The 24,708-nt window shown below is 41.1% G+C and overlaps 1 protein-coding gene across 2 annotated transcripts in view; it reads right to left on the reverse strand.

Moving 5' to 3' along the window:
* The window catches only part of GALNT9 (polypeptide N-acetylgalactosaminyltransferase 9), a 657,891-nt gene that overhangs the window by 242,936 nt on the left and 390,247 nt on the right, over window positions 1-24,708 (reverse strand). For both annotated transcript variants that reach the window (XR_013223599.1, XM_077293342.1), the window contains exon 6: window positions 20,842-20,959. Coding sequence is in view for 1 of the 2 variants with exons in the window: in XM_077293342.1 (XP_077149457.1) it covers window positions 20,842-20,959 (118 nt within the window). In the remaining variant the exon portion in view is untranslated. The remainder of the gene's footprint in view (window positions 1-20,841; window positions 20,960-24,708) is intronic.

Here is a 24,708-nt window from a genome sequence, read left to right on the forward strand (position 1 = left end):
CTCTGACTGCTCACTTCAATTGCTAAGCCATTTCCCTTCTCCATTACAGCTGATGTATGCACTGATAATATAATATGTGTGCTTTTTGATATATATGGTGTTACCGTATCACACACCTGGATATTTTGCCACAATGACCATCGCTGTTCACAATTCTACAATTCTGAATATATATGACAGCTAAATTTTTCATGAGGGGCCTGCTTTATATCAGTGCTATATCCTTCTGTTTTAATTGAGAGATGTGTGCTGTTCCTGGTGGTAAGTAGTACATCCAGTCCTAGAGTCTAGGAGATCCAATGGAATTATGGTATTATTGGTATAATTACCATATATACTGGAGTATAAGCCAAAATTTTCAGCCCATTTTTTAGGCTAAAAGTGCCCCTCTCGGCTTATACTTGAGTCATTATCCCAGGGGGTTGGTGGGGGAGGGGGAGCGGCTGTCACATCATACTCACCTCCTCCTGGCGTGGTCTCTGCGCTTCGCTGCTTCTCCGATGGTCTCCGGCGCCCGCAGCTCTTCCTGTGTTCAGCGGTCATGTGGTACCGCTCATTAAAGTAATGAATATGAACACAACTCCAGTCCCATAGGCGTGGAGCGCATATTCATTATTTTAATGAGCGGTACCATGTGACCGCTGAACACAGGAAGAGCTGCAGGCACCAGAGAGCATTGGAGAAGCAGGGACCATGCCAGGATGGGGTGAGTGTGATGATGGGAGAGGATGAGCCATGCGATATTCACCTGTCCCTGTTCCACCGCCGGTCTCTGTATTTAGTGCGCACCCTCTGCCTAAAGAGTCACTGCAGAGACCCATAAGACACAGCGGCGTGCAGCAGTGGAACGGGGACAGGTGAATATCGCAAGTGACGAGGGTCTGAGCCAGTGGTGACTCCCGCACCTGGCCCTCATAGCGCGTCGGTATCCCCGCCTGCTCAAGACACCGGCACCAGACCCCCAGTGACGAGAGGTGAGTATGTCATTTTATTTTAATTGCAGCAGCATATGGGGCATATTATTCTATGGTGCATCTTATGGGGCCATCATTAACCTTTTATGCAGCATTATATGGGGCATATTTTACTATGGAGCATCTTATGGGGTTATTAACTTTTGTGCAGCATTATATGGGGCATATTTTAATATGGAACATCTTATGGGGCCCATCATGAACATTATGGAGCATTTATTTGGGGTGTATTTTGTATGGAGCATCTTATGTGACCCATCAAAAACTTTATGGAGCATTATATGGGGCGTATTTTGTATGGAGCATCTTATGGGACCCATCATGAACTGTATGGAGCATTATATGGGGCTCCTGATTCAATATGGATATTCAAAAACACTTAACCTACTGATAACTCAATTCATTTTACTTTTATTGGCATCTATTTTTATTTTTTAAATTTACCAGTAGCTGCTGCATTTCCCAATCTAGGCTTATACTTGAGTCGATACGTTTTTCCAGGTCTTTGTGGCAAAATTAGGGGTCTCGGCTTATACTCGGGTCGGCTTATACTCGAGTATATACGGTAATTAATTAATTTGTATAATTAATTAATTATGGTATTATTTTGGCACATTTCATATTATTTTAGAATATTGTTATTTTGGCATGGCTATACATAAACAGACTAAAGGAATATATCCTTCATCAACAAACATTACAGATCTATCTTTTTACACTAGACAACTACATTTTATAAAACTCAACAGTGTATACACCTCCCAAGGCCACGTTCACACATTCAATATTTGGTCAGTATATTACATCAACATTTGTAAGTCAAAACCAGGAGTGGGTGATAAATACAGAAGAGGTGACGTGTTTCTATTATACTTTTCCTCTGATTGTTCCACTCCTGGTTTCGGCTTACAAATACTGATGGATAATGCTCACTAAATACTGAACGTGTGAATGTGACCTAAATGAGAGAAAGTAAGAGCAAGATCAGCACAAAATATTGTCTCCTCTGAACCTTTACAGGTTACAAAGCCATTCCCAATGGACCAGCAGGAATTATCTAAATTCCATTGGATCTCCTAGACTCTAGGAGAGGATGTACTACTTACCACCAGGTACAGCACACTACTTTATTTTTAACACTGATCACCTTGGACTGAAAAATGAATGTTTTTGTGAAAATAAGGCACTGGAAAGCGAATTGAATATCCAAAGTCTTAAGAGCAAACATTCTCCATTGAATTTAGCATTAACAGTCAGGCAACAGAACTGCGAGGACAAAAGATGTAATAAAAATTAAATAGTGACAACAAAAAATATTGTTATGATATTGTAAAAATTTACAGTGAGCACATACAATAAACTGCAAGGTCTTGAATATATTTGAAGGGAAGAAACACATTTCAATACATGAATATTGTTTGCTGTGCCCTTCTGATTTAACTAAAAAAAAATAAGCCTTCCAGACACATTGTATTTATCTGTCAGGCTTTTTACGCACTATGCCTTGTTTAACACATCTAGTCTTATGAATTTTATACTCCCAGCTGTAAATGAATCCTCATGTGTGGGACATGGCGGTGAATTCAGGCAGGAGAAACTCAGATAGAAAACGTGCATCTTAATTGAACTTCTGAGATCCCTCGAATCTTAGCTGGCAGAGCAGGGCGTGAATTGAAATTAAAGATGCTTTAACATGGAAGCAGGCACCTGAAGTAACCACTTAGCTGATTCACCCTGCCTGCAGTGCGCTTAGATTCATTTTTCTATTTCACTGAACCTGAAAAAGCACATAGAGAACACTTGTTCCCCATACAAAACACAAGTACAGTATCTGCCTACAGTGCTAAAAATGGTATATATTTCACTTTTTTTAACAAATGGAGCTATGATGTTTTAGTTAAGACCAACCATGAATACTAATGGTTCTGCAAAATGGTAGAAGTACAGTTATATGATTATGTCATATCCAGATTATTTAATGCCTATCAAAGAGCTCTCTAGCATAGAAGGCCCTACTAGAGTTTGGCTATAGTGCTGAGTATAGGTGCTCGTTACTTGATTTTGCCTAGGGTGCTCGAGTATGCTCTGAGTATCGTGGGTGGTTGAGTGACATATTCAAGTTTCCATCCCCTCATGTTTTGCGGCTGTTAGCCACAAAATATACAGGGATTGCCTGACTGATGAGGGACGTTTATTAAAGATTTCCCCTGACCCACTTCTATCACAGGACACTGAAACTGCACATGTGTAATGATATAAGTCTCTGTATGTTACGTGCCAATTTGCAACTCAGAACTGAAAACGGTCTTCATTTTATAGGTGCTGAAGTGGTGTGAGGTTTGATAATGGACCCAGTGGAATACAGAGCAGTCACCAAGTTCCTTAACTTGAAAAGCCGCACACCAAAGGAGACGTTCGATGAGATGAAAGAGGTTTATGGTGGTGATTCCCCATCATATAATGTAATCAAGAACTGGCATCATCAATTCAAATGTGGTCGGACTTTGGTGCAAACAGCTCCAATTCCAGGGCGACCCCATTCTGCTATTGATTAATACACCATCCAGCAAGTGGAGGTGGCCATTTTGGAAAATCACCCCGTAACCATTCGCCACCTAGTCCAAAATATCAAAATTAGTGTGGGGATCATAGAAAAAAACATCCAAGGCCATCTTCACATGCAGAAGGTATCCGCTTGCTGGGATCTCCAGCTGCTCACACCTGGAACGAGTCGAATGCTCTCAAGCTCTATTGATGATGTGCCATGGTAACCAGGAGGACTTTTTCAACAGACTGATCACACAGGATGAAAGCTGGGTCCATCACTATGACCCTGAGACTAAAGTCCAGTCGATGCAATGAAAGCATCATGACTCACCACCTCCAAAGAAGGCACAAGCCTAACCCACAGAAGGCAAGGTCATGCTCACAGTATTTTGGGACGAGCACGGAGTAGCATTGATGGATTTCCTGGCAAAGTGTACCATAATCACTGGGGCATACTATGCTTCACTGCTGCAGAAATTGCGGGAGGCCATCAAAAGCAAGAGATGTGGCATGCTCACCAAATGTGTCCACCTTCTGTAAGACAATGCACAGGTTCACAACTCACATGTTGGCCAAATAGAAGCATGCTCCCATGGCTTTGAAATTCTACTGCATCCACCTTATTCACCCGACCTCGCACCATCGGACTTCCAGCTCTTTCCAACAATTAAGTTATTTTTTAAGGGCAAGCATTTTCCTGATGATGAGACTCTGATTTCTGAAGTCACAAGGTGGCTTTTGGAGCAACCAGTTGACTTCTATAAGCGAGGTGTTTACAGTTGGTTAAAGAGATGGGAGAAGTGTGCATCCCTAGGTGGCACCTATGTAGAGAAGGACTAATTATTGTGCCAAGTTTCATTGCTCTCAGTTCACAGGAAGTGGGTCATGAGAAATCTTTAATGAAAGCCCCTGGTACATGAGCAATCCTCACATGTTTTGTGGCTGTCTAACAGCTGCCAAATATGCGGTCGCAAGAACTTCAACATGTCTCGAGTGATACTCAGTGCATACCAGAGCATCCTAGGCAAACTCTAGTAATGAGCACTTGGTTGTGCTGCTACTCAGGTACTGAAGCACAATGAAAATTCACATATTCTATGCATATTAAACATATTTTTAATAATATAGTTTTTGAGAATGGTTGACGAACTTAGTATTATTTTACTGTATATTTATACTGTATACCGAGCATTCCAGCTAAGCTCCTAAAAAGAACAGTTCTATTTTCTTTTAGTAAAGGTGTAGCTCTTCTGGCATTTTAAGAAAAATCTGCTCATTCACAAATCACAATCAATACTAATTCATCTATTTCTTTAATACTCAATTATAATGTTTCCCATTACGTGGTGCCAATATTTAAGAAAGGTAAGAAGGTGGATCCAGGCAGCTACTGTCCGGTATGCCTGACATCAGTAGTGTGCAAAATTTTTGAGGGCATTATAAGAGATAACCTACAGAAATATATTGTAGATAATAATATAATAACTGACAACCAGCATGGATTAAAGAAGGATAAGTCGTGTCTAATAACATGTTGGGTTTCTATGAGGAGGTAAGTGCAAATCTGGATATTCGTAATGCGGCTGATGTGATTTATCTGGACTTTGCAAAGGCATTTGATACTGTTCCACATAACAGACTTTTACTGAAGCTACAGAAGCAAGGACTGGGGGGAACTATATGCAGCTGGGTAAGGAATTGGCTAAATGACAGGAAACAAAGAGTTGTCATAAATGGTACATTCTCTAAATGGGACATAGTCGGCAGTGGGGTACTGCAGAGAACTGATAAAAGAGAGGTAAAAGCCTGCAATCCTAATGTATTATTACACCTTTATAAATCACTGGTGAGGCCACCCCTGGAATATGGGATCCAGTTTTGGGCTCGACATTTTAAAAAGGATATTCAGAAGCTAGAATCAGTTCAAAGGCGGGCAACGAGATTATTACAAGGGATGGAAGGCTTCTCATATGATGAAAGGTTGGAAAAGTTCAGCTTATTTAACTTAGAACAAAGACGCCTCAGAGGAGATCTCATTTATGTGTATAAATATATGTTTGGCCAGTACAAAACACTGATACATGACTTATTCCTTAGAGCAGTCAGACTGTGGAATTCCCTACCACAAAAGGCAGTAATGGCAGACACTATAACAGCTTTTATAAAAGGGCTGGATTATTTCCTTGAAATACATAACATTGCGGGTTATGGTTAAATGAGTGACAAAATGTACAATTGGTGGAGAAAGGTTGGACTTGATAGACCTAGATCTTTTTTATGTATCTACAAGTATAAAATGTATTTATTTGTGTGGGGTGGACCAAAAATGATAAATTAACAATTTTGAAAATGGGAACTCAGCTGACATCTTTACTTTTCAGGGGAGCACTAAGGGGGCATTATTTGTTTTTAGAGGGCACTCAAGGGGATTATTATTTGGTGGTTAGGGGGCGCAATACTTGCTTTCCTAGACTTTTGCAAACCACGCTACACCACTGGCATATCTCTTTATATGTTGGTGCTTCTTTACTGCATGCTGTGCTTAGATTTATGTTAACCTATAAAAATTTCCAATGGGCTAAGTGGAACATACCCCTAAACCTGAACAGTAAGAAACGTAATGGTATCACAGAAATATAAATAATATCCCCAGCTGGGGGTGATAGAGATACAAAAGAATCAAGGGGATTAGCTAGATAAGTAATACATTTTATTGACAAAAGAGCTGAAATAGCATGGGGTAGAAAGAGAAGCCCAACTGAAAAGACTGATATGGGAAAAGGTGAAAAATTCATCATATCACAGAGAAACAAATACATCCCTCATAACATGTGCCCTGAAAGATAATGTGCCTAGTATCCCTGTCAGAGTATAAAAGATATAATGTACTGATATAAGGTGATTATACAAAAAAATTCCTACAAATCATATACAATAAATTATAAGTGGTTCCACAAAGTATCATATAATATGTTGAATACAACAACACAAATGAGCCAAAAAGGGGACCAATATGGTGAATTCCAGATTAGAAATTGCACTTGAATAACCCAAAAGTAGCTATAAACATCATTAGCCGCTGTGATGCAGTGACTCCTGTTGCAGCTAGGGGCGCTGTGTCTGCTCCTCAGGATATGCATGGAGGCATATCTGTGGTTGTAATGATGGTGAAACAGTGAATGGCAGAATCGTAAATGGCTGATGTGTGTCACAGAGGGAGTCTGTGCTGTAAGCCTTGTAATGTTGTTGTTCTGGGGGACCTGTAGTCCCACAAGTGTTTGTATAATAGTCAAGGGAGGCTTACTGGGCTAGTCCGAGAGCTGGGTGGGTTGAACTAGCCACACAAACACACCACCCATATATGGGAGTGGTTATAACTACATAATGTGACCAGGGTGTGGTTCACATGGTCTGTAGTGGTCTCTGTAATGGAGACTGTGTGAGATCCTGGATGGCTTGTGTGTTGGGAGGTCCTGTGTGTGGACTGGATCCCTGAATAGCGCACTGTGAGGCCATGGATCTGAAGACTGGTGTGTTGGGAGATGCTGGGAGTAGGATCGGATCCCTGAACAGCGCACTTAGACCTGTGTGTTGGGAGATCCTGGGAGTAGGATTGGATCCCTGTTAAGCGCACTGAGAGACTTGTGTGTTGGGTGGTCCCAGGTAGGGATGGGAATCCTGAATAGCACACTGAGTGGCCTGTGTTGGAAGTCCTGGGAGTAGGATTCCTGAATAGCACAACCTGTGTTGGAAGATCCTGGGAGTAGAACTTCCTGAATAGCACATGTAAGGAGTGTATGCAGAGTCTGTGATGGCACTGCATTGGGGGAGCTACAGCCCGTCTGAGGACATGGACTAACTGATATGTGCCTACCAGGCAAGTTGGTGATCCCAGTTCAGCAGTTTCCCTTGAGGAGAGAGGACTGACAGGAGTCAGAATGTGGAGCAGGAGCTCCTGGAAGGTAACCCAGAGTATGGGGAACTGTGTGCACTGACAGGGGGCCAGTAATGAACCGTGTGGTCTCCCACGGTAACTGGACGAAGTAAGGTCTAGATTCTTTAGAGACTATGAATCAATGTCGTGTGCGCTATATGACATGGACATTGATACGGCGTACGGACACCCCCGGGAACTAGTCAAGGAAGGCTGGTGGGTGTAGTGTTTGAACTGTGAGTTAAATGCAGTATATGAAATATCTACAGTGCCTTGCGAAAGTATTCAGCCCCCTGTAACTTTTCAACCTTTTCCCACATATCATGCTTCAAACATAAAGATACCAAATGTCAATTTTTGGTGAAGAACCAACAACAAGTGGAACACAATTGTGAAGTTGAAAGAAATGTATTGGTTATTTTAAATTTTTGTGGAAATTCAAAAACTGAAAAGTGGGGCGTGCAATATTATTCGGCCTCTTTACTTTCAATGCAGCAAACTCACTCCAGAAGTTCATTGTGGATCTCTGAATGATCCAATGTTGTCCTAAATGCCTAATGATGATAAATATAATCCACCTGTGTGTAATCAAGTCTCCATATAAATGCAACTACTCCGTGATAGTCTCAGGGTTTTGTTTGAAGCACAGAGAGCATCATGAAGACCAAGGAACACAACAGGCAGGTCCGTGATACTGTTGTGGAGAAGTTGAAAGCCTTATTTGGATACAAAATGATTTCCAAAACTTTAAACATCCCAAGGAGCACTGTGCAAGCGATCATATTGAAATGGAAGGAGTATCATACCACTGCTAATCTACAAAGACCCAGCCGTCCCTCTAAACTTTCATCTCAAACAAGGAGAAGACTGATCAGAGATGCAGCCAAGAGGCCCATGATCACGCTGGATGAACTGCAGAGATCTACAGCTGAGGTGGGACAGTCTGTCCATAGGACGACAATCAGTCGGACAAAGCATAAATCTGGCAAGAAGAAAGCCATTTCTCAAAGATATCCATAAAAAGTGTAATTTAACATTTGCAACAAGCCACCTGGGAGACACACCAAACATGTGGAAGAAGGTGCTCTGGTCAGATGAAACCAATATCGAACATTTGGCAACAATGCCAAATGATATGTTTGGCATAAAGGCAACACAGCTCATCACCCTGAACACACCATCCCCACTGTCAAATATGGTGGTGGAAGCATCATGGTTTGGGCCTGCTTTTCTTCACCAGGGACAGGGAAGTTGGTTAAAATGATGGGAAGATGGATGGAGCCAAATTCAGGACCATTCTTGAAGAAAACCTGTTTGAGTATGCAAAAGACCTGAGACTGGGACGGAGATTTGTCTTCCAACAAGAGAATGATCCCAAACATAAAGCAAAATCTACAATGGAATGGTTCACAAATAAACGTATCCAGGAATTAGAATGGCGAAGTCAAAGTCCAGACCTCAATCCAATCGAGAATCTGTGGAAAGAGCTAAAAACTGCTGTTCACAAACGAAGTCCATCAAACCTCACTGAGCTCGAGCTGCTTGCCAAGAAAGAATGGGCAAGAATTTCAGTCTCTCGATGTAAAAAACTGATAAAGGCATACCCCAAGTGACTTGCAGCTGTAATTGCAGCAAAAGGTGGCGCAAGAAAGTATTAAGTTAAAGGGGCCGAATAATATTGCACGCCCCACTTTTCAGTTTTTGAATTTTCACAAAAATTAAAAATAACCAATAAATTTCATTAAACTTCACAATTGTGTTCCACTTGGTGTTGATTCTTCACCAAAAATGTACATTTGGTATCTTTATGTTTGAAGCATGATATGTGGGAAAAGGTTGAAAAGTTCCAGGGGGCCAAATACTTTCTCAAGGCACTGTAAGTTAAAGCCACAAGTTAATGTCACCTGTTGGTTCCTATTGTGTTCCATGAAGTGTAATGGACTGAGCATGACCTGGTTTATGATGCCATAATAAACCGCATGGACTGTTTTTGTGAGAAAAACGTGCCTGTGTGACTGAGTCCCGTTGCTAAGCGAGTGTCCCCCAACACATACAGTAAGCGCTATCTCACACCGCTTACTTTAATAAAACAATTAAGTCCTATAGATCAGATCTAGAATATGGGATTACCTTGAGACAAAGTGTCAGGAAGTACAGGAGAACAAAGTGGATAATGTAATAGCCTCTAAGCGTGTTTCACCTGCTCGGCTTTGTCAGGGGGTGTTCATGCATTGGTATTTTTACTTTTTTATTTCAAAGAGTCAAGAAATGTTTTTCAAGTATGTCTGTTTTGCATATTTTGGTGACAGGTATATTTGAGTTTTATCAGAAAAAAGGTTTGGACATTAAATGTCTACAACATAACCGCTACAAGTACAAATGAGGGGACAATTTAGAGGATCCTTCATTCCTATTAACACTGATCCACATTCATCTTTAAGTGTCAGCTGATACTGTCTTTTCCTAATGGATGGCAACTTTCTTCAATCTCATTAATATTTTTAATGTGTTAAACATTTTACAATTTATGTAACTTTTCTTCATCCTGTTTAAAATGTCATTTGATCTCATTGTCGTAAAGACTTTTAATACTTTGTAGTTTTCAACGCTTAGACTATTACATTACTCCCAGAGTCACTCTCAAGACCCACAGCTCATGGTGTGGGCTCAGGGATACTGCTCAGCTTAGTGACATTAAATTTAGTACATCTGTAGTTTGCAGAATTTCTTATTGGATTAAGTAAAACAGACACTGATTATGTGTGATTATTAAAGTGGCATGAACTGGAAAAAAATCTGTGTGAAATGTACATGAGGAAAAGCTTTAATAAGACCTTTCTTCATACATATGAAATTTCTAAGTGTAGTTATGAATACATTAAAACAGTTTTACATCAACTTTTTTGACCCTTGACCATGACTAATAGGACTTGGATATCAAGTACTAGCATTTATTCTGATATGTCATAATGATAATATCATTAAAGACCAAATTAACCTAAGCATAAGGTCAATGTTTCATAAAGGCAAATACTGTCCAAATGTTAGACTGAAGCATATAGACATAATAATTATTATTATTTATTATTATAACGTCATTCATTCCTTGGCGCTTTACATGTGAGGAGGGGTATACATAATAAAAAACAAGTACAAAAATGATAGTTTACTCTCCCTGAGCCAGAACAGACCCTTGTTCCGAATGCAACATAATGCTATATTTCCATTGCAAATTCTGCAGCAGGGAAAATGTCTTACTAGAAGTAGATTTACACTGATTACAGCTGATCAATAGGATTGCTGAGATCATTGGCAAGGTTTGTGCATAAAGTGAGATTCCCAGAGTCATCAAAGTCACTTGCTTTTAGCTGCAAACTAAAATTCATGCTATGATGTACCACTTATAGCCAAAGATTACCAGTATCCCCAAGTACAACTGGTGCTCTCTTAAGTGATAGCCTACCATTCACTGTCATAGCTTTTATCAACATAACCCAATAACTTTAGATCATTGACCTATTAGATGGAGACTAGCTGCTATAATGTTTTCCTTAAACAGCACTCGAAAACATATTGGGATTATTGCTCTTCTGTCTCTAGCACATGTTCACAAACAGCAGAGTTGGAGGATATTATACAGAAATACTGAGCAGTGTATCTGTAAATTCAGCTTTGGGCGTTAGATAAAACACTTGATAAAAATATGTAGAACTGGACCATGTGCGCCTGTGAAATTTATCAATCTTCGGCCACATTCATACGTATTTGATCAGTATTTTACATCAATATTTATTAGCCAAGTCAGGAATAAAACAATCAAAGGACAGTATAATAGAAACACATGCACCATGTCTGCATTTTTTTTGCCCATTTCTGGTTTTAGCATAGAAATACTGATGGAAAATACTGACCAAATACTGATAGTGTGAACGTGGCTTTCATTCTGCAGCTCTAATATGAGAACTTAATGAGCTGGCAGTTCATTTTGTTTTGACCAAGATGAAGTTTAGTTGTTTTTCAGCGTGAAAGATCAGTTCAGGAGATGGGGAGGAGGTGTGGAAATGGGGAAGAAAATGCTTATAAGTTGAGAAATAACCATAATATACATTGCAAACTTTCTCATATATACCTGGGTATTCATGCAAAATTTGTTAAAACAAAAATTGGCTTTTCATTGTAACAATAGGTAACTCTCTGATGCCACATTTCCCTTAATCACTAGAAAAAAAAAGTTTGATATTCAAAGCTATTAATAAGGTGGTTCTGTGACCTTTTCTGAGCCTTTTATTCAAAATTTCTACAGCAAAAAAAATAACTGGCAATTAGATTGTGCTGATTGTCAATTCTTAATTGACCTACACTGTTGTTTTAATATATTTTCCTACCAGCTTCCATAATATAGTGCCAATATCTGATTGCTCTTTGCCTGCCAATTCTATTTTATTTATCAAGTTGCTTTTGGGGATTAAGAAATCTATTTTGTGTGTGTAGTCCAAAAAGACTGATCTATATGGACCATTTTCTTTAAACTCAAAGTGATGCTTTGCCCTGAGCTGTACAATTTATATTATTACCCTTAAAACATCTTATTAAGGCTGGAGCTTAATTATTACCAACCTTTAACTACATCTTTTTGATCACATTAAGAAAATGGGACGAAAGAACAAATAGCTATTTAGTTCTAGTGGTTGCAGAAGAGTATGGAAATGTGGCAGAAAGCCAAAGAATTCTGTGAAATAAAAACATCTAGATTCACAGGGTAGAACGTTTTCCTTGAGTTTGAAGCACGTCTAGATTTTTGGAAACATCATACAGGTTTGGATAAGCAGTAAGACAAGATGTACTGTGTGCAAATAATTAGTTTAATTCTATTATGTGCTTGTTAATGGTTGAACAATATTCAGCATTTTATTACATATTAACATTTTCACAGTTTAGGTTTCTACATTAGTTGCACATATTTCTTTATTAAACATGAGTGAACCAGAACTGTAAAGTTCGGGATTCATACTGGACATGGTGCTGAACTCTGAACATGGACTTCTCCTGGAAGTTCAATTTACAGTTCAGCAGTAAGGGGAGAGAGAGAGATTTTCCAGATCCATAGTTAAGGTCTCCATTGATTTCAATGCTGTTCTGGTTCAGGTTCAAGTTCAGGTACAGTTCTGGGACCTGATCCGAAATTTGGTCTAAAGTTTGGTTGAATCCGACAAACCTAAACTATCTATGGGTCCGCTCGTCCCTATTGCTATTACACTGGTAAATCTTCCTCTATGAAATGATATAGTAAGTAGTAGGCACATGAAGATTAGTATATGGGGGTTATAATCTATTAATATGATATTCATAATCTAAAAGAGTTTTAGATCCAACTTTGGGTGGTAAAATGTACCTTGTGCAGAAGAAAGCATAATTACCTGCATATTGTAAGGAAAGGTGGGCTGATAAAGGCCCCCAGCTGTCCATCTTTCAACTGTGTAAACATAGAGGGGAAGATTTCCACATCTAACATGGTGGAGGTTACAATTATGCTACGCAACTGTCTCCAACTGCTCCCCAAACTGCACAAAGTGTACAAGTACACTATAAAAACCACACAAAAATACCCATGTCTGAGTATGAACAAACACATTCAACTATTGCACAGAAGTGGGAAAAGGTGAAGAAGGTGGTCCCGTGACTATACCATAACAGCACCTCTTTCCCCACTTTTGTGCAGTCGCAGTTTGTCCTTATTGCACTTACCATTGACATCTTAATTGGGCTGACACAGATATTGCTACAGCCATTGTTTATACCTTATAAAGGTGGACATTTGGAGGCCTTAATTGGCAATATTGGAGTGAAATGTGTCATCAGTTATTCTTCTCTTAAGGCAAGTTGTCAGTTTAATATATCTGCTGATTTTTCTCACCTTTAAAGGAGTTATCTAGGACTATTTTCTTCTAATGTGGCAAACAACTGACAGCAGCTGCTAACTACCTGCCTGTTATGATCCGGTGACCTTGGAGCCGCATGAGACTTTCTCAGGAGTAGGTGGAACCTGTACTGACTGCAAACCCTAAACTGTCACCGCAACTAGAAGTAGCCATGGGGTGTACCTAACACATCCTAGACACCTTGACACAGCCGGAGGACTAAATACCCCTATAGATGGAAATGGGAATTCTATCTTGCCTCAGAGCAGAACCCCAAAGGATAGGCAGCCCCCCACAAATATTGACTGTGAGTATTAGAGGAAAGACACACACAGGCAGAAATCAGGATTTAGCAAAAGAGGCCACGCTAGCTAAATAGGAAAGGATAGGACAGAATACTAAGCGGTCAGTATTAAAACCCTAAAAATATCCACAGCGGATAATACAAAAATTCCACCATCTAACTAAAGACATGGAATGTATATCTGCATCTCCTGAGAATCCAACTTGACTGAAATATCCAAACACAGTCTAAGCTGGACAAGAAAAAACATTGAATAGTACTGAATTGTAAAGCACACAGCATGTGTGCTGTAGAAACAAAAGCAGACACTTATCTTCACTGATTTGGCAGCAGGGCAGGAGGAACCAGACAGAGATGCAAAACCTCCAAGAACAATGGACAACTGGCAAGGGCTAATGAATCCTGCACACCTAAATATCCCAGTCAGAGCTGCAATCAGCAGGGACACCTGCCCAGGATTGCAACCCAGGGACAACTGCATTACTACCAACAACCACCGGAGGGAACTCAAGAGCAGAATTCACAACAGTACCCCCCCTTGAAGAGGGGTCACCAAACCCTCACCAGAGCACCCAGGCCGATCAGGATGAGCCAGATGAAAGGCATGGACCAAATCAGCAGCATGGACATCAGAGGCAAAACCCCAAGAATTATCCTCCTGGCCATAACCCTTCCATTTAACAAGGTACTGAAGCCTCCGCCTCGAAAAGCGAGAATCCAAAATCTTCTCAACCACATACTCCAACTCCCCATCAACCAACACAGGGGCCGGAGGATCAACAGAGGGAACAATGGGCACCACATATTTCCGCAATAAAGATCTATGGAAGACATTATGGATAGCAAAAGAAGCTGGAAGGGCCAATCGAAAAGATACCGGATTAATAATCTCAGAAATCCTATAAGGACCAATAAAGCGAGGCTTAAACTTAGGGGAAGAAACCGTCATAGGAACATGACGGGAAGACAAACAGACCAGATCCCCAACCCGAAGCCGGGAACCAACACACCGACGATGGTTAGCAAAACGTTGAGCCTCCTCCTGAGACAATACCAAATTGTCCACCACATGAGCCCAAATCTGCTGCAACCTGTCAACCACAGAATCCACACCAGGACAGTCAGAAGGCTCAACCTGCCCCGAAGAAAAACGAGGATGAAAACCAAAATTACAAAAGAAGGGCGAAACCAAGGTAGCCGAACTAGCCCGATTATTAAGGGCAAACTCAGCCAATGGCAAGAAAGCCACCCAATCATCCTGATCAGCAGACACAAAGCATCTCAGATAAGTTTCTAAAGTCTGATTAGTTCGCTCGGTCTGGCCATTTGTCTGAGGATGAAATGCGGAAGAAAAAGACAAATCAATGCCCAGCTTAGCACAAAAGGCCCGCCAAAACCGAGAAACAAACTGGGACCCTCTGTCGGACACAATATTCTCCGGAATACCATGCAAACGAACCACATGCTGAAAAAACAACGGAACCAAATCAGAAGAGGAAGGCAATTTAGGCAAAGGCACCAAATGGACCATCTTAGAGAACCGGTCACAAACAATCCAGATGACAGACATCTTCTGGGAAACCGGAAGATCAGAAATAAAATCCATAGAAATATGCGTCCAGGGCCTCTCAGGGACCGGCAAAGGCAAAAGCAACCCACTAGCACGGGAACAACAAGGCTTGGCCCGCGCACAAGTCCCACAGGACTGCACAAAAGAACGCACATCACGTGACAAAGAAGGCCACCAAAAGGACCTACCAACCAAATCTATGGTACCAAAAATACCAGGATGGCCAGCCAACACAGAACAATGAACCTCAGAAATCACTCTACTAGTCCATCTATCAGGAACAAACAGTTTCCCCACTGGACAGCGGTCAGGTTTGTCAGCCTGAAATTCCTGAAGAACCCATCGTAAATCAGGGGAAATGGCAGAAAGGACCACCCCTTCTTTCAGAATGCCGACCGGTTCAAGGACCTCAGGAGAATCAGGCAAAAAACTCCTAGAGAGGGCATCAGCCTTAATATTCTAAGAACTCGGAAGATACAAGACCACAAAATCAAAATGGGAAAAAAACAAGGACCATCGAGCCTGTCTAGGATTCTGCCGCCTGGCAGACTCGAGGTAAATCAGATTTTTATGATCGGTCAAGACCACAATACGGTGCTTAGCTCCCTCGAGCCAATGTCGCCACTCCTCAAACGCCCACTTCATAGCCAACAACTCCTGATTGCCGACATCATAATTGCATTCAGCGGGGGAAAACTTACGGGAAAAGAAGGCACACGGTTTCATCAAGGAACCAACAGGATCCCTCTGAGACAAAATGGCCCCTGCCCCAATCTCAGAAGCGTCAACCTCAACCTGAAACGGAAGAGAAACATCTGGTTGACGCAACACCGGGGCAGAAGTAAATCGGCGTTTAAGCTCCTGAAAAGCAGAGACAGCCGCAGAGGACCAATTCGTCACATCAGCGCCTTTCTTCGTCAAATCGGTCAAGGGTTTAACCACACTGGAGAAGTTAGCAATGAAACGGCGATAAAAATTAGCAAAGCCCAAAAATTTCTGAAGGCTCTTCACAGATGTGGGTTGAATCCAATCATGAATGGCCTGAACCTTAACCGGATCCATCTCTATAGATGAGGGAGAAAAAATAAAGCCCAAAAAAGAAACCTTCTGCAGTCCAAAGAGACACTTAGACCCCTTCACAAACAAAGCAATATCACGAAGGATCTGAAATACCATCCTGACCTGTTTCACATGAGACTCCCAATCATCGGAAAAAATTAAAATGTCATCCAAATATACAATCATGAATTTATCAAGATAAGTCCGGAAGATATCGTGCATGAAGGACTGAAAAACAGATGGAGCATTAGAGAGCCCTAATGGCATCACAAGGTATTCAAAATGGCCTTCGGGCGTATTAAACGCAGTTTTCCATTCATCACCCTGCTTAATACTAACAAGATTATATGCCCCCGAAGGTCAATCTTAGTAAACCAACTAGCCCCCTTAATCCTAGCAAACAAATCGGAAAGCAGAGGTAAAGGGTATTGAAACTTGACCGTGATCTTATTCAAGAGGCGATAATCAATACAGGGTCTCAAGGTGCTATCCTTCTTAGCAACGAAAAAAAAACCTGCTCCCAACGGTGAAGAAGATGGCCGAATATGTCCTTTCTCCAAAGACTCCTTAACATAACTCCGCATGGCGGTATGTTCAGGCACAGACAGGTTAAAAAGTCGGCCCTTAGGAAACTTTCAGCCTGGAATCAAGTCAATCGCACAATCACAGTCCCTATGCGGTGGAAGGGAACTGGACTTGGGCTCATCGAATACATCCTGAAAATCAGACAAAAACTCTGGAATTTCAGAAGTGGAAGAAAAGGAGATTGACATCAAAGGAACATCATTATGAACCCCCTGACATCCCCAACTAGTCACATAGACTTCCAATCCAACACAGGATTATGTGCTTGCAACCTTGGAAAACCCAGCATGATAGCATCATGTAAATTATGCAACACCAGAAATCGACAATCTTCCTGATGGGCTGGCGCCATGCACATGGTCACCTGTGTCCAGAACTGGGGCTTATTTTTAGCCAAAGGTGTAGCATCAATGCCCCTTAAAGGAATAGGGTTCTGCAAAGACTGCAAGGGAAAACCACAACGCCTGGCAAACTCAAAGTCCATTAAGTTCAAGGCGGCGCCTGAATCTACAAACGCCATAACAGAAAATGATGATAATGAGCAAATCAAGGACACAGATAATAAAAATTTAGGTTGTACAGTACTGATGGTAAATGAACTAGCGATCCTCTTTGTACGCCTAGGGCAGACTGAAATAACATGAGAAGCATCACCACAATAAATACACAACCTATTCTGACGTCTGAATCCCTGTTGTTCCGTTCTAGACAGAATCCTATCACACTGCATTGACTCAGGCATCTGCTCTGAGGACAACGCCACAGCGCGCACAGTTCTGCGCTCCCGCAAACGCCGATCAATCTGAATGGCCAGAGACATAGAATCACTCAGACCGAAAGGCGTGGGAAACTCCACCATAACATCTTTAATGGATTCAGAAAGACCCTTCCTGAAAATTGCCGCCAAAGCATCATCATTCCATTTAGTCAACACAGACCATTTTCTAAATTTCTGACAATACAATTCTGCCACTTCTTGACCCTGAGACAGGACCAACAAGGTCTTCTCCACTTGATCCACAGAATTTGGTTCATCATATAATAATCCTAAAGCCTGAAAAAAGGCATCTACATTTAGCAAGGCCGGATTCCCAGATTCCAGGGAAAATGCCCAATCCTGAGGATCAACACGCAGCAGGGAGATGACAATTTTAACCTGCTGAATGGAATCAGAGGATCGAGGTCTCAGAGCAAAAAACAGTTTACAGTTGTTTTTAAAACTCAGAAATTTGGACCTGTCCCCAAAAAACAAATCAGGAGTAGGAATCTTAGGCTCTAAAACTGGAGTCTGAACAATATAATCAGAAATACCCTGTACCCTAGCAGCAAGCTGATCTACATGAGAAGCTAATCCCTGAACATCCATGCTAGCACAAGACTCCTCAGCCACCCAGAGAAAAAGAGGGAAGAAAAGACAAAGCAAGCTACAGAAAAAAAATGGCTCTTTCTTCCCTTCTTCTGAGATGCATTTAACTCATTGTTGGCCAGTTGTACTGTTATGATCCGGTGACCTTGGAGCCACATGAGACTTTCTCAGGAGTAGGTGGAACCTGTACTGACCGCAAACCCTAAACTGTCACCGCACCTAGAAGTAGCAGTGGGGTGTACCTAACACATCCTAGACACCTCGACACAGCCGGAGGACTAAATACCCCTATAGATGGAAATGGGAATTCTATCTTGCCTCAGAGCACAACCCCAAAGGATAGGCAGCCCCCCACAAATATTGACTGTCAGTATTAGAGGAAAGACACACGCAGGCAGAAATCAGGATATAGCAAAAGAGGCCACGCTAGCTAAATAGGAAAGGATAGGACAGAATACTAAGAGGTCAGTATTAAAACCCTAAAAATATCCACAGCAGATAATACAAAAATTCCACCATCTAACTAAAGACATGGAATGTATATCTGCATCTCCTGAGAATCCAACTTGACTGAAATATCCAAACACAGTCTAAGCTGGACAAGAAAAAACATTGAATAGTACTGAATTGTAAAGCACACAGCATGTGTGCTGTAGAAACAAAACCAGACACTTATCTTTGCTGATTTGGCAGCAGGGCAGGAGGAACCAGACAGAGATGCAAAACCTCCAAGAACAATGGACAACTGGCAAGGGCTAATGAATCCTGCACACCTAAATATCCCAGTCAGAGCTGCAATCAGCAGGGACACCTGCCCAGGATTGCAACCCAGGGACAACTGAATTACTACCAACAACCACTGGAGGGAACCCAAGAGCAGAATTCACAACACCTGCCTGTTCTGCCCGGCGCCTGCTTAGAGTAATCACAGATTAGGGGAACCGGATGTAAATCAGTATGACATTGGCAGTCACGCCCCGTTAACATAGCAAAGGGGAAGAGAAGCAGCTGCTCTCAGTGGAAGATGCAGAACCGCCGGCTGCGGCAGGAGCGGCTCGTGACTGCTCTGAGGTGGAAGAGATTGGCACAGGGCACATCAGGCAGGCAATTAATAACTTAAGAGAAGGAGGAAACAGAGTGTGTATTTTTTCAAACAAGTAAGAAAGTCTTTATTAGTTACCAAACAGTTTAACAACACATTTAAAAAGAGGTGCGGAGCAAAGAGACAGGCAAAATTGACACACATCCATCATACAGAGACAATGTTAGACATATGTCTTAACAATTATCAATAGAAATAGAAGAGGAAGTGATACCATGAGAGTAAGTCCCAAGAATCGCCTATATGTAGTATAAGTCTTCCAGTAAGTTAAGGTAAATGAAAGACATAAATATCTATATGTAGAAGGCGCCATTTGGTCCTTGCTCAAAGCCCAAAAGGTAAGGCCCCTATCTCAATAAATATACAAGGTCAATGCATCAGAACAAAAAGGCATGTTACCCAAATTTATAAGAGAGGGATAGGGTAGTCACAAAAATAAATTGTATTAGTCCCAACGCTCATTTCGCATATTCAGTCCATACTGATAAAGCAGTATAAAAAATAGCACTAATAAGGTAACTAAAATTTCCTAACTTCAGAGTATTTCATGAATAAGTACGGAGTGGATTTTGAGATATATGCTGATCTTTTCCCTTTCATTATTAGTCTATGGGATATAGTTTAAATCCAATCTAGCATTTAGTACATAGATAGTGTTGAGCATTCCGATACCGCAAGTATCGGGTATCGGCCGATACTTGCGGGTATCGGAATTCCGATACCGAGATCCGATACTTTTGTGGTATTGGGAATCGGTATCGGGATTAGTATCAATGTGTAAAAGAAAGAATTAAAATAAAAAATAGGGATATACTCTCCTCTCCGACGCAGCCTGGACTTTACCGCCGTAACCGGGAGCCGTTGTACCTAAAAATGCGCACTTGAAGGGCCTTAGATGACGTCACGGCGCTCTGATTGGTCCGTAGCGGTCGCGTGACCGCTACGCGACCAATCACAAAGCAGTGACGTCACCTAAGGTCTTTCAAGCGCTTGAAAGACCTTAGGTGACGTCACTGCTTTGTGATTGGTCGCGTAGCTGCGTCGGAGGGTGAGTATATCCCTATTTTTTATTTTAATTCTTTCTTTTACACATTGATATGGATCCCAGGGCCTGAAGGAGAGTTTCCTCTCCTTCAGACCCTGGGAACCATACAGGATACCGTCCGATACTTGGTGTCCCATTGACTTGTATTGGTATCGGGTATCGGTATCGGATTAGATCCGATACTTTGCCGGTATCGGCCAATACTTTCCGATACCGATACTTTCAAGTATCGGACGGTATCGCTCAACACTATACATAGACAAACTCTACACAGCTATAAATTTTGTATTTAGTCAAACTGTCTGCAGTGAGTTTTATATCACACCTGGAATCCGTCCATTGCACTCAGTCATTACGGCCATATTTTACAGAGTACAATGCATGCACTTAAAAAATGTGATCTCACAAATTACACTGCATTAAAACTGAAAACTTACTCTCATGCCAAGCTCAATATTTTCTCCTCCGTACACCTCCATGCCAGGATCTAACAGCCCAATGTCTCCAAAGTAAGCGCGATCCACCACAAAGGAACAACCAATCATTGCAGGGGTCCTGGTGACAAAACAGAGAATTAATAGCATCCAAAAATGAGTGTCAGCTTTTTGGCCACTCAGTCTGAATTTTATTGCTTGCTGAAAAATGAATTAGGCTGTTACAATAAATCATAATGATAACACATAATGTCTGAGGAAGGATAATGGCTCAGAGTCAGTAGCTAGCTGTGCACATGGTTAATACAACATGAATTGTTTACTATATCTACTATTAAAATTAAAATTTGTCAGATGGTTTCTCCTGGAAAAACAAAAGTTAACCTAAGGGAAAAATAATATTTTGCAGTATTATGTTCAATATTGTTTATCTGCGTGTACTCATGGAGGCAATGCCTGGAGAATCTCTTGTGGGTTTACATATATTTTTTGCTCATTTACATAATGATTATCAAAATGATTGACAGCATTGAATTCACAAAAAAATGGCATGTGAGAACACATCCTAAGGCTTTGTTCACCAGAGTATTATTATTATTATTATTATTTATTTATAAAGCACCATTAATTCCATGGTGCTGTACATGAGAAAATGGATCTGGCTTAGTAGTCATAACTCCAATATTAACATATACCATGGAAATAATGTGCACAGAGCCTTAGATGAAAAACAGAGAAATCCTTTAAGAACATATGTTTATCCTAACAGATTTTATTACCTAAAAGTTCTTGAAATATGGACTGAACAGAATAGTTTGTTTTCATATTCCAGTATAATATTGATAAAACTGCAGGAGATCATCTCATGGCCCTTGTCAAGGTCAAAATAATATGTACTACTAAATCATACTGTCATTTTCTGGAATGTACGATTCATTATAGGGCTACCAAAGGCAGATGTGTTTTAAATCTGACTCCCTCTAAGCAAGTTTCTTCTAACACATATCCAGTATGGCATGTGAATTTCTGATGAGAAACGTCTACTGATGTAATGTTTATCTGGCATCCATATGGTCCCTTGTCAATTCTGAACTAATTCGTTCTAGTACTATGTTAGATTTTAGTAATAAATCATGTTATTCCATCTAGGAGCATGGTAATATTAAGATCAAAGATTCAAGGTCAACATTTAACTATTTAAAGGACTTTCTAGTAAAAGTCGAGATGCCACTAGGAGGAGGCTATTGCTAGGTTTAAAAAGACCCAGCATCGCCTTAACATTTATGATTGTTATTGCAATTGATTTGCGTTAATTTCCCGAAATGAGCTTTTGGTGATTTTTTTTATGCTGTATATTTTTGCTTTGCCATAATACAGTTCCATCAAAGTGGATGGGATTTATAGTGGGGAAAATAAGTACCTGATACACTGCCGATTTTGCAAGTTTTTCAACCTACAAAGAATGGAGAGGTCTGTAATTTTTATTGTAGGTACACTTCAACTATGAGAAGCATTATATAAAAATAAAACCAGAAAATCACATTGTATGATTTTTAAATAATTACATTTCAAAATTGTAGACCTGCACAAGGCTGGGATGGGCTACAGGATAATAGGTAAACAGGTTGGTGAGAAGGCAACAACTGTTGGCACAATTGAAAGCGCAAGAAACACAAGATGACTGACAATATTCCTCGGTCTGGGGCTCCTTGCAAGATCTCGCCTAGCGGGGTAAAAATGATGGTGGGAAAGGTCAGGAATCAGCCCAGAACTACATGTGAGGACCTGGTAAATGACTTGAAGAGAGCTGGGACCACAGTCTCAAACAATACTATTAGTCACACACTTGCCATCATGGATTAAAATCCTGCAGGGCACACACGGTCCCCCTGCTCATGCTAGCACATGTCCCGGCCCTTTGTTCCTTTTTGCCCATGAACTTTTTGGTATCGACTCTTTCACTGTGTTTGGAGGAAAAAGAAGGATGTGTACAACCCTAAGAACACCATTCCAACCGTGAAGCATGGTGGGTGAAACATCATACTTTGGGGGTGCTTTTCTGCAAAGGGGACAGGACAACTGCACTGCATTGAAGGGAGGATGGATGGGGTCATGTATAGCGAGATTTTAGCCAACAACTTCCTTCCATCAGTAAGAACACTTAAAGATGGGTCGTGGTTGTGTCTTCCAGCATGAAAATGTCCCAAATCACACAACCACTAAGGAGTGGCTCTGTAAGAAGCATTTAAAGGTCCTGCAGTGGCCTAGCCAGTCTCCAGACCTGAATCCAATAGAAAATCTTTGGAGGGAGCAGAAACGTATTATGGCCCAGTGACAGCCCCGAGACCTGAAAGACCTGGAGAAGATCTGTATGGAGGAGTGGGCCAAAATCCCTGCTGCAGTGTGTGCAAACATGGTCAAGAACTACAGGAAACATCAGACCTCTGTAATTGCAAACAAAGGTTTCTGTAGCAAATATTAAATTCTGTTTTTCTACTGTATCAATTACTTATTTCATGCAATAAAATGCTAATTCATTACATAAAATCCTACAATGTGATTGTCTTGATTGATTTTATTTTAGGATTCTTTCTCTCACAGTTGAATTGTACCTACGATAAAAATTACAGACCTCTACCTTCTTTGTAGGTGGGAAAACTTGCAAAATCGGCAGGGTATAAAATACTTATTTTCCCCACTTTATAGCACTGTGCTTTTTTATGTAGCATAAAATACTGTGCATGTTTCAAATCTGCAACATGTCAATTTCTCTTCCTGGTACACTGAATTTTACATGCAGATTTGCCCCATAGAATTACATTAGATGCGGAAAATCAGCAGATAAAAAATGTATATTCGTTTCTAGTGCTTTCCCATTGTGGCAACGCACAAAAATTGCATGCAATGCACACATGACTGTCAAAAGGCCAAAATATCAGTAAGTATCAAAAGCAAAGCAGCTTTATTTAAAATATGACATAACAAAAAGAGACAAAAAACAAAAAGGAAAAAGTTCAATAGAAAAGCATGTAAAAAATTACATGCAATGAAAATAACATAAGTAACACAATACTCATTGTGTGAGGGCTCGCTCACACCAGAGTATACATCAAACGAGTGATATATGATTTTTATCGGATAGCATTCGGACCAATGGTATTCAGTGGTGCAGAATATGTCTGTGAAAAAATAATCTCATCATATTGTGATTTCTCTTTGAAATCGAAAGACACTAACCCATTCAAGTCTATGGGTGTTAGGGGTCGAGTTCCGGCCTCTGCACAGGGGGAATCTCAGGCCATCTCCACTGCGGTCTCCTATTCTTCTCCTGCCGCAGTGGAGCCTGCTCGGCAGAGACGTCAGTCCCAGCGTCTTGCACAGTCTGACTCTGTACAAAGGGTTACTGCTGCTTTTCCAGCTTCTGCCATTGAAGCCAGTGCTGGGCAGCGGCGAGCAGGCGCTTCTGGGACTAAGTCCTGCTTTTCTCGTTCTGAGCATGCCCAGAGTAAGATCTCTCAGTGGAGATCGAGGGTCACATGTTCAGATACTGCAGCTAAATCCATTGGTCCTCCAGGAAGGTCCTGAAGGTGCTCAGGCTTTGTAGCAGCCTCTCATTGGTCCTTCTAGGAAGGTCCTGTAATTGCTGCCGCTATTTAAGGCTCTCATAACCGCACGGCCATGCGCTAGTATTGAATCAGTTATGTGCATGCGCCAGTGTGGTCACATTTATGTGTGTTCAGGGACTTGGCTGAAATAAGCCCCTAGAATGCCGGCACCTCTGGCGAGGAGATTGTGTGCGTGGATTTAGGGCCCCGGCTGAAATAAGCCCCTAGAATACCGGCTCCTCCGGTGAGGAGATTGTATGTTTGT

This window comes from Ranitomeya variabilis, chromosome 1 (assembly GCF_051348905.1).
Source record: "Ranitomeya variabilis isolate aRanVar5 chromosome 1, aRanVar5.hap1, whole genome shotgun sequence".
NCBI lineage: Eukaryota > Metazoa > Chordata > Amphibia > Anura > Dendrobatidae > Ranitomeya > Ranitomeya variabilis.